General features: G+C 34.7%; 1 protein-coding gene across 1 annotated transcript in view; it reads right to left on the reverse strand.

Moving 5' to 3' along the window:
- Window positions 1–871: 871 nt before the first annotated feature.
- CHIC1 (cysteine rich hydrophobic domain 1) overlaps window positions 872–15,338 on the reverse strand; it is a 41,814-nt gene continuing 27,347 nt past the window's right edge. Inside the window, exons 4-6 of the mRNA XM_067724697.1 lie at window positions 8,907–8,963; window positions 8,592–8,651; window positions 872–7,265 (exon numbers count right to left, since the gene is read on the reverse strand). Coding sequence (XP_067580798.1) covers window positions 7,215–7,265; window positions 8,592–8,651; window positions 8,907–8,963 — 168 coding nt within the window. The 3' untranslated portion in view covers window positions 872–7,214. The remainder of the gene's footprint in view (window positions 7,266–8,591; window positions 8,652–8,906; window positions 8,964–15,338) is intronic.

Consider the following 15,338-nt stretch of genomic DNA (forward strand, 5'->3'; position numbering starts at 1 on the left):
AAAAAGAATTTTAAAACAAAACATGAAACCTCTCTGTAGGTTTAAGTGTGTCATCTCTGCTTTAACATTTTAAAATTTATAGTCTTTTTGAAATATTCAGTACAATTACCAAAGATACTGGGAAACTTCATACAGTTTTTCTTATTATGTTACATTTGCTGTTTTGCTAAATTTGCAAAAGTTTGGGATAAGTTTTTAAAAAATCTAATATTATTGCATGTTAATCACCTTGAGTAATAATAACTCAAGTAGAATGTTAACACTTGAGTGTCTTATATAGTCTGCTAACAAGAGTCAAAACTTTTGCCCCAAGTAGCTTCACATTTCAACATTTCTTGCACTAAAACATTATGCTTGGTAAGGTGGAACTCCACTTGTACTTTTATTATTTTTTTTTTTGGCGGTACGCGGGCCTGTCAGTGTTGTGGCCTCTCCCGTTGCGGAGCACAGGCTACGGACGCGCAGGCTCAGCGGCCATGGCCCACGGGCCTAGCCGCTCCGTGGCATGTGGGATCTTCCCGGACCGGGTCACGAACCCGTGTGCCCTGCATCGGCAGGCGGACTCTCAACCACTGTGCCACCAGGGAAGCCCTGTACTTTTATTTTTATAGTTCACAAGTAGGCATGCAGGGTGAACGCAAAGTTGTTTAGAAACAAATTCCTACTTAGCCAAATGCCAAACGCCGGGGACAACAAAGGCCCCCAAAGCCAACAGATAGCATGAATTACTTACAGGGTTAGACATAACACTAGCAAATGTGGGAAGGGGCAATATGCAAAACAAACATTTTAAAAGGAATCCTTAATTACTTTATAATGATGAAAGCAGGAAATGGAAGGAAGAAAGGAAGATGCACCAAAGAACACACAATTCATTAATACAGATTTGCACTTTATTGTAATTTTGCATCCTGAGATAATAAAATTTAATATCTGACAAGTGAACAACGACAGAAGCAGCAGTGAAAGTTTCAGAGAGGCAGGTATCCTTCATTTTGGCACAGCTGTATATAGGTTGAGTTCTTCCAGGGGAGTCACTCCCGAACTCAAGGGAGAAAAATGATTCATTCCACAGGCTATATAACAATACAAGATGCATGAAAGTTCTCGGCTTAAATGGACATATTCATTTTTATCCTTTTCTGGTAAAACTGTCCCAACAGGAATCCTCTGCCAAAAAGTAGAAATCCTAGGCTTTTCAAACAAATATTTCTATCAATGCCCACCTTCTAGCTACCAGGATTTCCTGTTTTTGTAGCTGAGACTCATATTTGTACGTGGCTAGTTCAAGGATGGCAAACTAGCTTGTAGGTTATATAATTTCAAACATTTGTAACTTGTTTCAAAGTCCAGGTATTAAATCAATTTTACACTATTTGCTTACTATAAAAATTAAAAACTTAAGCAAAGACCAAAGCAAACAAAATAAGCAGGAATAAAAGGAACATTTGAGAAATTATTGCCTTGACTCATCATGTTGACTTTATAAACAGAACTACTTTGAGACTCAGATATTGATATTTACTCCAATGCTAGAACATGACATTATAACACTTTCCACATCTGCGATCCTATATGTGTGTGTATGTATGATTTACACATACACACCCAGATAAATTAGCTCAGTTATATCATCCTGAAACAGAAAAAAAATGAAGACAAATTCTAACCTGAAGTTATATAGCCCAAACTAGCCAAAACACACACACACACTCTAGCATTTCATTATTTAGGGACTAGGTAAGCAACCTGTAGAGGTCAAATAATCTTGGTTCCTTTATAAAAGTGGCTCCCAACATTTTTACCATAAGGATTCCTTTATTATTCCTTCCCCATATTTTCAAGTATTTTATTTATTAAATTGCATGTAACAATAGGCTTTCTCATTTAAAAAATTAATCAAAAGCATAACCACCATTCATAGTTTCTGATCAGTGTATGATAACCAGTGTTAGAATCAAAGAAATATAAGCAAATGTGTGTAACTCAATGTCTTAGTTGGCTTGTGCAGTAGGAATATTTTGGGTAAATGTATGGTTTCTAGTATAACTTTTTGAAATACTGAAAAAGGTTCAAGAACGACCCCACTGCTATTTTCATCTGCCCCAAGTTGAGAACCATTGGTTTATATCCACATGCTTTTCCTCCCTAAATCAAGTATTAATATAACACAGTTACCCATGTTAACATATAAGGGATTAATAACAAAAATTACAAAAAGAATAGATTAACTGCAATACTCATTCTGTAAGGTGTGACTGAGAAAGAAAACATAACAACATAGACTTAAAGGACTCTATTTAGAAATTACCAAATTATGATGTACAATATATCCTTCAGTCAATTTCAAAAGCACATTAATATATGAAAAAATCCTCAATTCCCCTGTGAGGTAGGTCCAGATTATTGTCCCCACTTCCACAATGAGGACATGAGGTACAGAGGAATTAAGCAGCAGAGCTACCAATTAAACCAGAAGTGACTTGGGTTTGACTTCTATACCACTTTCCTTTCCATCTAATATTACCAATTTGTTCCAACAGATGTTTTTGAGGATATGGAACTAAATAAGACACTGAAGCAGATATTGGATAGGATATGAAACTCTTTTTCACATTAATGTCAAAGTGGGTCCTATCATATCTCCATTGTTGTCACAGCTATAATTCTTGCCCAGGTACCAACTGCATATAGTCAGATTCCATGTAGGTAAAGCCCATAGATCTCATTCCTCAGTTCCTAGGGAAACTGCAATCATTCATATCACTATGGAGGGGCTGAGGTCTAGCAGGCATCAGGTTGAGTCTGTGTGATATGAACACACATCAGCTAGGAGCCAGTTGGCAAATCAAACATTTACTGTGTGCAGGGCACTGAGAGTTTCCACCAAGGGTAGTAGATTTGTGAAAAATCATTCTGAGATCCTGTAAACATTCCCTAAGGATTCCTAGAATCACAGAATGTCAGGTGACCTCTAATTTTCTGTCCAGCTCTAGGTTCAATCCCATGATTTTACAGATGAAGAGACTGACATGTAATGTAAGTGACTTGCCTGGAGCCCATTAGATCATTTCCTCATATAGTATGAATCTGACAAAGTCCACAGAAAATGGAACATATTCTCAGGCTGCCATCATAAACATGAAAAGGCTGGCTCAGAATCAGGAAAGAGAAACTGGGGGCAAGATATGGAGATGTATACATATACATACATATATATGTATCTCCTTATATTCAGTCCACATATTACATCAACAGGTATTATTAATAAAATCTATTCATTTTTTTGTGGAAAATTTTTCAATAGTTCACCATTTAAAGTAACCCAAACAATTTGACAATTGTTGCAAAATGGATTAAAGCAGAATTTTATAGGCATAAGAGGACCTAATTTCAATGAATTTGAGCATCTTATCAAATTAGCAGAAAGTATTTCCACTATGTGAAATTGCTCCAATTAAATGGGTGTATACAATTTCTATATCCCCTCAGGTCAATACAGTCAATTCTAATAAAATACTAGAGGCTTTATGTTTAAGTAGTGGGGTTTGATTTTTTAAGTGGCAATTTATATGTAAACAAAATAAAATTCTAATGAGTTTTTTAAAGCTCTCTTACATTAAAAAAAATCCCTATTTGTTTGAAGGCTTACAAATGTCATGGAATTTCACTCAAATTATGAAAAAACAAGAAAAAATTTCATTAAGATGGTAGAGTGCTAAACAGTAACACAGTTTGATTAGCTGATCAGACATTAGTGTTTACAGGTCATAATAATATGAATTGCAAGTGTGTTAAATACTTAAGTAGGTTTTGCTAGAGCTTCAAAGACATTGTTTTTCCTGAACCATGTTAAATTGCATGTTTACTAGCATTAGAATTATACTAGTTATGTAAGTGACTGACAGTCCTGTTCTGTAATATTTTCTCACTAATATATCTCATGATTGGGGGAAACCAAGGAAACAAGCTTTAAATAATAAATAGAAGAAATATAATGTACTACCAAAATATTCTTAACACTTAGCTGAAAAGGATGGCTTTAAATATAATGATTTACCAATTCATTCATTCTGCTTCCTTCAGCATAAAATGATATCTTTATTCAAAGAAGACAAGGCACTTCTCCATCTACTTCTAACATTTAACTACAATGGTCTCTTTCCTAAATTAACATAGCAGGTAGAAGGGAACAAAAAGTAGCTGAAAAATGTTAAAGCTTATTTCATTTTATACACAATTTATGGAGGTGGAGATGCATAATGGAAAGTCAGAGAAGGAACAGTTTTAACTTGTAACCTCAAAGCTTTGTAAGGTACATGTTATTTTCTCTGGAAACATCTACGCAGGTTTCATAAAGAAATATTATGCAACAAAGAAATTCAAAATTAGCTTCTTCAATCTAAAAACAACGTCACAAAAATACTTTATTAACTTGACATGTTGTATCCTGAGGATGTAAGAAAAAAAGGTCAATGAGGGAGAAGTTAATGTCCACAGTGTACTCTGTCATTTTAGCATTCACTGCTGCCAATACCACTGAAACGAAAACAAATCCCTTAAAGGACTCCAAAATACTCAACTGCTAATCAGTCCCCTCCAAAGGAAAAGAGTTTGAAAAAGCAGTCATAGAAGAAAGAAAAAAAGAAAATTGCGTATTTTCTGAGTAGTTCAAGAAAATGAGTTGACCAGCATAATGAACAGTAAGATAATAAATTTAAGAGCTATTAGAATAGGTTTTATTTTTTTTAAAGATTTTTTTTGATGTGGACTATTTTTTAAAATCTTTATTGAATTTGTTACAATATTGCTTCTGTTTTATGTTTTAGTTTTTTGGCTGCGAGGCATGTGGGATCTTAGCTCTGCAACCAGGGATCGAACCCACACCCCCTATATTGAAAGGCGAACTCTTAACCACTGGACCACCAGGGAAGTACCCTACAGGAGGTTCTAAAATTAAGTTTACACATGCTGGTAAATGCTTTTTATGATAAATACTACTGTAACTTGAATTATATACTCTGTCACCTCCAGATGCACTCTATTTCTGTCTCATTATTTGTTTTATGGAAACAATTCACTACTTCCCGCTATTCTTTGAGCAAAACAAGTGTGATTTATACATGGCAGAAAAAGTTACTATGACCATCATATGGCCAAATTCTAAGTTTACAGGAAAAAATGAGATTATAAGGGTTGACACTTAAAAGTAATTATTCTATCAGTGATAATTAGAAATTCTGTACTATGCTAGAAATCAATTTTGGTATTAAACTGTCACAGTTTGAAGCATAAACCTGATGATACTAGCTGGAACATAAACCATAGATACAATTTTTCCCTGACCTTATCTAGAAAACAAGACATTTGGTATGCATTTTCAGAGGTTTCCACTTTGTCTATAAAAATACACCTTCAGTTTTGCAGCAGACAGACAAATGATTTTTGCAGGCACACACAATATATTAAAAGTTAGAGATTCTGGGTATGGAGGTAATAATGGGGTCCTACAGAGGGAGGTGGAAAAGTGTTTGCACAAAAAATTACAGTCACATATCAAATAGTATCTTTTTTCCCCCCCTCTTCTTTTACTGGTCTAGGACTGTGGATTTCAAATTAGGCACAAATTTTAAAAGTGGCTTTAAAAGGCTTGACCTTGTATGAAGAAATGATTGTTCTCTTTACTGGGATGAATGTTTGCCTTAAAAAGTTAACTAAAAGCAATTAAGACTAAGATGATAAATAAAATATTCAGTCCCAGATACTTTATTTTTAGCACTAAGAATTACAAATAATGGCTATATACAGGCACAAATTTGAAGTTGAATTAATGCAATGTAAAGCTTTCATTATGTTAAAAATTCAAATCTAGAAGAATTGGAGGGTGGTGCTCTCATAATAATGTGAAGAGAAATAGAGAAATATGCACATACCAATGAAAAGGCAACGTGTGGCTAATTTATAAACTAAAATACTTCTGTCTAAATACTTATCTTTCCTCATTAATAATATCCAAATGTTTACAAAGGATCCTCAAAAAGAGGATTAAGAGTATTTAATCAATTATGAATCAGCCACTTTAGGTACAGCTTTTCAATTAGCTCTCTCTCTTTCTCAAAGTAGATTATCATAACTCCAGAAAGGGGTTAGCAGTGGCTTTCATGGGGGGCGGGTCTAGACACCTCCTAAGACGTCTGAAATCTTGAAACATTCCTTAAAGGTCATAATTGTGTGTATTTCCAAATGAAGGAAAGGATACATAAAGGGAAATAAATGAGGAGACTGAGGCTATGAAATGTGTCAGATGTCAAATGAATTCTTTTGGGGGTGGGAGTAGAGGACAAAATGGGATTTACTGAATTAAATGGAAAAAATAAGGTTCTTGGTTTCAGGTGCAATGCAGATCTCAGACAATGATTTCAATTTTAATCCACTCATTACAAAGGGCAACCCTGCCCACACCTGAAATTTTTAACATACTTATTATGGCTTTGCCATAAAACAGCATGTTAACAGTCTCTACATTCAAAAGGATGCTTGCAAACTTCATTCATATTAAAATCTACGCAGAATCGTTGGCAATACATTAAGAGTTACATTACATTCTGTAAACCATGGCATATCACATTTTACATTACGCAAAGAGACAATATTTACAAGTCTTAAGGAGTTTAAATATTTTATCCACTAACATAAGTGATAATTTAGCAAAGTGCAGGACAAAACCAGTGCTATTAATTACATGTCCTTTAAAAGCAGGTAAGAGTAAAACCATTTCTAGCAGCTACCAAAAGCTTATTTATGTATGTCCAGTAAGGGATTACAGAGCATTAAGTAGCCTAGAAAAATGATGCATATTTAGAAACAGTGAGTATGAAAATTATAAGGCAGCATGCTCAGAACATGTTTTTGTTTTTTAAACACCAGCACTGATGTTTATTTTTAGTGGCAATATATATATATATATACATATATGTATGTGTGTGTGTGTATTTATTTAAAAATTGACAGTGCAAAACACAAGCCTCATTTAACAAAAAAGATGTGCAAAATTTCTTCTTAAACCAACACAAATGAAAGTGTGAGGAGAATATTCTACCATTATAAAGAATAAGTTGAACACAGCAAAGGAGACCATCTTCATTCCAAAATCATCTACAAGGCACTAAGGGTAGGAAATGACAGGTAATACAGAAGTGACTGAATAAAATCCCTCAGTCAGGTCGGAATATGGGATATTTTGGTAAGAATTCTATTAGTATTACCTGTAAAATAAAAATAAACAAGAATATATTGACAAAATAATTTTCATTTACTATAAATTATATATAACCCAGAGAGTATATAATCATTTTTCACAGGCCTATATTTTGATCCTGTACTATAAAGCAAGTGAAATATAGAAAACAGTTACAAAAGGAACTTACCACAAATTATCATTAGACTGGCAATTAAACTGGAAAACATAATTACTTACTGTAGCTAACAGCTTTTATCACCTGATTTACAGTAACTGTTTAGGTGCAGAAAAGCAAACCCTATTACATTTTAATGTCTTTCCCATCTTCCCTCAATCCCCCCCTTTCTTTTTTAGCAAAGTCGAAGGGATTAAAATTTTGTTACGTGGATTAGAAGAAATACCTTTATATATATTACGTCCCTCTATTTTTTCAATTAAAGCAGCTAATATCGGTTGAGTATTACTATCTTTTAGAAGTTTTTTGTAAAAAATAATAAAGTGTTCAAGTGGATTAAAACATTTTAATTTAAAACAGGTTTGGAAATATAATAATAAAAACTTAAGATGTTTATAAATTTATATAAACTTACAATAGTTTATATAAGATTTTACCTATAGAGAATTTTAGATTTGTGGTCATTTGCACATTTTCCCCAAAACTATTCAAAGAAGAGAAAGATACATAATAATCCTTATTTATGAAATAGAAATGGAATGTTTATTATTAAATATATACTATATGTATATAAAAGCTTGTACATGTAAATACTACATGTATTTAAAGCTTGGATAAATTTCATATTCTTTTGAATGTTAATGATGCTGAATTTGTCACTTTGGTTATATGTGGATTTATGCTTTATGACTAAGACTGCATAGCTTTTAGCAAAAAAAAAAAAAAATTAGGATCTATAGTTTCTTCACTGAAAGTTAAATATCAGCTAAGAAAAAAAGCCAGGGAAAGGAATCCAGAATTCAGAAGTCAATTCCTATTTTATGTAAGTCTTGACAAGATTACATTTAGAAATATTTTGTTCAGCAGCAGCTGTGCCCATCACCATATGCGATGGTTTGCATGTATGTTAAAAAGAAGATTAAGGTTATGCAGTGTTTTCATCTGAGCATACTAGCTAAGATTTTTCTAAGATCTAAATAATTGTCAGCTTTCAAGATATTTTATGTTGGCTACAAATCTAAAAAAGGTGAAAGGAAACCTCTATGTTCCAAATGACAAAAGTCCAAGCTGAGGAGAAAAAAGGTAGAAAGAAGATTTGACAAATGATAAATATAGTACAACGTAACATTCAGGATGGAATCCAAAAAATATAATTAAAGGTAACTGCATACTTACATACTCCATCATATTGCTAGTTTCACATTTCCTTTTAGTCAACTTCCAGTGCAAAGCAAGCTAAGAAAGTAAAGTTTGTTAAGAATTTTGATAGCAATTTACACTAATTATTACCTACACATTTGAATAAATCGCCGAACAATAATCCAGGAATAAGATACAAAACATTGCATTTAAAAATACTTTGTAAAGGGTATATATTAAAAATTGAGTATTAGTTCTCTAATCCATGCTTTTGTGGCCTGAAAAATTCCCATTTTTTCAATTTATTAATGGTAGTATGAATGGGACACTTACTTGCTTAAACTTTCTTACCTTGTGATATAATCTGTTATTTTCCCACTCTAACAACTTCTGAATTGATCTTCTGGTCTAAGAGAAAGAATCAAGACTTTGTTACAAGATGAATTGAAGAGCTTTGTAAACTATGTGTATCTATATTCTTCTGCTTACTTGTAAGATCCCATTATTCTCTCCTCTTGTTTTTCTTTTCAAAATGAAATATGTACAAATTACTCTGTGTTGTGAGTCCATTCACTGGACTATTATAAAAACATTACCAGGGGCTTCCCTGGTGGCGCAGTGGTTGAGAGTCCACCTGCCGATCAGGGGACACGGGTTTGTACCCCGGTCTGGGAGGATCCCACATGCTACAGAGCGGCTAGGCCTGTGAGCCATGGCCGCTGAGCCTGTGCATCTGGAGCCTGGGCTCTGCAACGGGAGAGGCCGCGACGGTGAGAGGCCCGCGTACCACAAAAAAAACCCAAAAAACAAAACAAAAAAAACATTACCAGTACTCCTAGTAGTCCATTTATGAACCTAAATCTAGATTTTCATATAACTTTTCACAGGGTTACTTTTTTAATATACATGTAATATGCCAAGCTAATCTGATTACTCATAGAAAATTTTCCTATCAGAGCTCTAAGCACAACACCTGGCAAATAGCAGTCAGTCAATGTCTACAGGTTGAATAAAACAAGCCAACATATATCAGAATTTCCACTGAAAAGAAATATAAAAACAGCCAGTAGGAAAACTTGTATTTAGAGGAAAAACTATAAACAACAGAAGCAGCACTGTAGTAAACAGGAGGACAGAGGACAAGTTTCTCCATCTAGAGTGCATATATTTTGCAAGGAGTAAGAAAAGTTTGCAAAACCTTCAAAAACATTAAAATTAAGGATTGTTAGGCATTTTTGATTTTTAAGAAAGGGTTTATAAGGTTTCTGATAAAAAAGGCTAGTAGGCATTGTTAAATTTTAAAACTACTCGTTAAAATTAAATGATTTACAAACAGACTATATCTGACATGATTTCCAAAGCACCAACAGAAGAAACTATTCTAACTGTTCAACCACGTAAGTTAACAATGACAATTGTATTCAGGTCATCTCCAGTGGGCCAGATCAGCAACAATGCCAGTTAAAGTATACTACTGGGCCACTGTACTTGATACAATCTCTCTAAACAAAATCAGATGGGTAACAAATAAGGAAATTGAATGAGTAGTTATAAATCTTTCCACAAAGAAAACCCCAGGCCCGATGGCTTCAATGATGAATTCTACCAAACAGTTAAAGAAGAAATAATACTATGAATATAAATGCAAAATTCTCAACAAAACACTAGCAATCATTATATCATGACCAAGTGGAATTTATCCTAGGAACACAAAAACAAAATGATGTAATACATTATATTAATAGAATAAAGAACAAAACCCACATGATCATCTTCATAAATTTAGAAAAGGCAATGGACAAAATACAGTACTCATTCATGATAAAAATCCTAAAAAAAACCTAGGAATAAAAGGGAACTTCCACAACCTAATAAAGGGCATCTATGAAAAACCTTCAGCTAACATCACACTAAATGGAGAGAGACTAAATATTTTCTTCCTAATATTAGGAACAAGATAAGGATATCTCCTCCCACTACTTTTATTCAACATTGTCCTAGATGTTATAGCCAGGGCAATTAGACAAAATAATAAATAAAAGGCATCCAAATTGGAAAAGGAAAAGTGAAACCATCTCCATTTGCAGACAACATGATCTTATATAGAGAAAATTCTAAGGAATCCACTAAAGCACTACTAGAACTAATAAATAAGTTCAGCAAATTTGCAAGAAACAAGATTGTGGTAGGTAGAATTCTGGCCTCCATGATCTTCACCTCCTGGAATTACACCTGTGAATGTTACATTACATTGCAAAAGGGACATTGCTGATATAATTAAAGTTACTAGTCATTTGGCTTTAAAATAGGGAGATTATTTTAGATTATTTTGGCAGACCCAGTGTAATCTCATAAGCCCTTAAAAGCAGAGAATTTTTTTCTGGCTGATGGAAGAATAGTCAGAGGGGTTTGAAACACAAGAAGTACTCAAACCACCATTGTTGGCTTTAAGATGGAAAGGTCACATAGAAAGTCTAAGGAAGAAATGATTTCTGCCAAAACCTGAATGAGCTTGGGAGTAAATTATTTCCCAGAATCTCCAGAAAGGAATGCAGCCCTGCCAGCACCTTGATTTTGGCCTTGTGAGATCCTAATAAGAGAACACAATTGCGCCAGCCACACTGTACCGAGACTTCTGACTGTGAAATAAAAGGGTGTTGTTTTAAGCCATTAAGTTTGTGGAAATTTGTTACGCTAGATAGAAAAGTAATACAAGTTTCAACATATACAAATAAATTTTATTTCTATGTACAAGCAAGGAACAATCTGAAAATGAAAGTAAAAGATCAATTCCATTCACAATAGATTTTTTCTTTTTATATGTTAATCCCATTCTCCTAATTTATTCCTATTCACACAGATTTAAGAATAAAATATTTAAGAATAACTTTAACAAGAGAAGTATAAGATGTGTAGACTGAAAACTAAAAAACACTGCTAAAGGGAATTCTTGGTGGTCCAGTGGTTAGGACTCTGTGCTTCCACTGCCGGGGGTCCAGGCTTGATCCCTGGTCATTGCTAAAATAAATTAAAGAAGAGGTAAATAAATGGAAAATATCCCATATGTATTCATGAATTATAAGCCTCATGTAATAGCATTTACAACATATGGTGATGGGAAAATTGGATATCCAAAAGAAAAATGATAAATTTGGACTCCTATCTCACACCATACACAAAAACTAACTCAAAATGGATCAAAGACTGAATCATAAGAAATTAAACTTTAAAACAACTAGAAGAAAGCACAGGAGTACACCTCTGTAATCTTGAGTTAGGCAAAGCCCTCTTAGATATGATGTAAGAGGCACAAGCAAGAAAATTTTAAGAGATAAGTTTGACTTAATCAAATTAAAAGTTTTGTGTGTCAAAGATACCATCAAGATAGTAAGAACCCATCCAGAATGCCAATGTGAGGACCTTATGAAAATCTCTTCCCTGGAGAGACAACTATTAAATTTGTCAGTATTAGTAAGTACAATCATTCAAATGTTCCAGATATTGATCAAAGGGTTTACAACAGACTGAGAAGTATTCATTCAACAAAATCTATTGAAAATAAGTAAGAACAGTGGGAAGCCTTGGTATTAGAGCTAGGCACTATACTCATATCCACAGCTCTGCCTTGTGGAAGAACTGTTTAAGCAAGCTTGGGAGCTCAGTGTCAGGCAGTTCCCAAATCTCCCAGATACTTAGAGTGGAACGGCTCTTCTGGGTAGTTTTGGCAGATGGTGAAAATAGGCAGATCCCATTTTCCACAGCTCTGTGTTATAGAATGCCTATATCAAGTGGGTGGTGGCAGCAGGGCAGCACCCATTTCCCTACCTACAACTTCTGCAAAATAGGCAGCACAGTTGGTGAAGAGTGCAGCCCCCCTTTTTGGCACACATCCATATCGTGGGAGCGCTGTTATAGTTGGTTTGACAACTGAGTGGCAGTTCTTACCTTTCCAGCTTCCTAGGGCAGATATATTCTCGGTTGATTTGACAGATGGGGAATATTAGCAGACCCCACTCTCCCTGGTTTTAGGTTAAAAAAATATCCACAACTAACATCATACTAAATGGTGAAAGACTGTAAGCTTTTTCCTCTAAGACATGCCCATGCTTGCCACTTCTATTCAACATATTACTGGAAATTCTAGACAGAGCAATTAAGCAAGCAAAGAAATAAAAGGCATCCAAATAAAAAGGAAGAATTATCTCTCTTTGCAGGTGACATTATCTTATGTGCAGAAAACCTTAAAGAATCCACAAAAAATCCTGTTAGAGTTGATGAACAAATTCAGGAACATTTCAGGATATGAAATCAACATGCAAAATTCAGTTGCACTTCTATACAAGAACAGCAAACAATTCAAAAGAGAAATTAAGAAAACAATTACATTTCCAATAGTTTCAAAAAGAATAAAATACTTAATAAATTTAAGCAAGGAGGCAAAAGACTTGTACACATAAAGTTACAAAATGATGCTACAAGAAATTAAAGACCTAAATAAATGCAAAGAATCCTGTGTTCATGGACTGGAAGACTTAATATTGTTAAGATGACAATATCATCCAAAATGATCACAGATTCAATGCAATCCTTATCAGAATCCCAGTGACTTTTTCTATAGAAATAGAAAAATCCATCTTAAAATTCATATGGAATCCCAAGAGACTCCTATTAGCCAAAAAAATCTTGAAAATGAGAAACAAATATGAAGGACTCACATTTCCTGATTTCAAAACTTACTAAAAAGCAACAATAACCAAAAAGAATATGGTACTTGCATAAAGACATATAGACCAATGGAATAGAACAGAGAGCCCAGAAATAAACCCTCGAATATCCACAACAGATTTTTTTAAATAAAATATTCTTTTTTAAAAAAAATTTACTTTATTTATTTTTGGCTGGGTTGGGTCTTCGTTGCTGCACGCAGGCTTTCTCTAGTTGTGGAGAGCAGGGGCTACTCTTTGTTGCGGTGTGTGGGCTTCTCATTGCTGTGGCTTCTCTTGTTGCAGAGCACAGGCCCTAGGCACACAGGCTTCAGTAGTTGCAGCACGTGGTCTCAGTAGTTGTGGCTCAGGGGCTCTAGAGCACAGGCTCAGTAGTTGTGGCACACAGGCTTAGTTGCTCCGTGGCATGTGGGATCCTCCCAGACCAGGGCTCGAACCCAGGTCGCCTGCATTGGCAGGCAGACTCCCAACCACTGCACCACCAGGGAAGTCCTCCACGACAGATTTTTGACCAGAGTACCAACCATTCAATGGGGAAAAAGGACTTTTCAATAAATATTGCAAGGAAAACTGGATATCCATATGCAAAAGAATTAAGTTGGATCCTAAATTTATGCCATATGCAAAAATTAACTCAAAATGGATCAAAGAACTAAACATAGGAGTGACGACCATAAAAGTCTTAGAAGAAAACATAGGAGACAGTCTTCATGACACTGGATTTTGCAGTTATTTCTTACATATGACAATGAAAGTCCAGGCAAAAAGGGGAGAATAGTTTAACTGAACTTCATCAAAATTAACATCTTTTATGCATCAAATGACACTGTCAATAGAGTGTGAAGAAAATCTAGAGGATGGCAGAAAATATTTGCAAATCACATATCTGATAAGGAATTAATAACGAGAATATATATAAAACACCCACAACTCAACAATAAACAAACAAACAAGCTAGTTACAAAATGGGCAAAGTAATATACAAATACCCTAACCTAATATACAAAGGGCCAATAAGCAAATGTAAAAATGCTCAACACCACTAGTCATTAGAGAAATACAAATCAAAACCACAATGAGATATCACTTTATACTCATTAGGGTGGTTATTATCAATAAAATGGAAAATAATGAATGTTGGTGAGGATCTAGAGAAACTGGAAACCTTGTGTACAATTTACCAGAGTAGAAATGCAGGAGAGGAAAACTTTGTGGGAACTAGGACTAGGATAGCAATACCGGAACTTAAACTGATGAACTGTTGGAAGCTCAGTGGGACAAGTTTGAGAGTTCAAAATTCCAAAGGGGCCCAGTCTTGGCAGAGACTCCCACACTTTTATGACTTTTATTACCAGAAGCCCTATCAGGTTCTCACAGTGATTTCAGAAAAATCCCCTCATCTTCTGGCAGGAGAAAGGGAAGAAGAGTCATGTTTAAATATGCCCAGAACATTCTGTTCTTCTTAACAAAGCCTGCTCTCAAGAGAAACTATTGTACCAGAGCCTAACCTACTGGGGTATTACCAGAGCCCAACCAATCTTGGAGAAGGGAAATACACAATTCTAGAACCCTCTAGCTTTCCTGTCCCATGTAAAGGGGAAAACAAAACAAAACAAAATTGAGAAGCACTTGTGTAGAGCACAGCCCAGGAACACAGGCTAAATAAAAACCTTAAGCCTAATCACAATACTATAGAACACTTCTAGTCCCCCAGCACCTTGCCACTACATCAATAAGGCTTCTGTATTATAATATGAGGAATACAACTGAAAGAACTGTGCATCTCAGATGATATCTAAGAAGTCTATAGGGAAATCCAAGGAAAATAGGCCAGACAAAATCAAGGACTCCAAGGAACGTTTAGCCTTCAATTTCCAACAGCTACAGCAAACAGTAAACACAGCCAAATGAAAATAAAACCTCACTTTAAAGGCCTATTTACCTCAGTTCCTTTCACTAGTGCATCATGTGTAGTTTTCAAACAAAAATTAGAAGTCATACTAAAAGACAAAAAAAGTTTGAAAAGGCAGAGCAAGAATCAGAACCAGACTCAGAAATG

This window comes from Pseudorca crassidens, chromosome X (genome assembly GCF_039906515.1).
Source record: "Pseudorca crassidens isolate mPseCra1 chromosome X, mPseCra1.hap1, whole genome shotgun sequence".
Classification (NCBI taxonomy): domain Eukaryota; kingdom Metazoa; phylum Chordata; class Mammalia; order Artiodactyla; family Delphinidae; genus Pseudorca; species Pseudorca crassidens.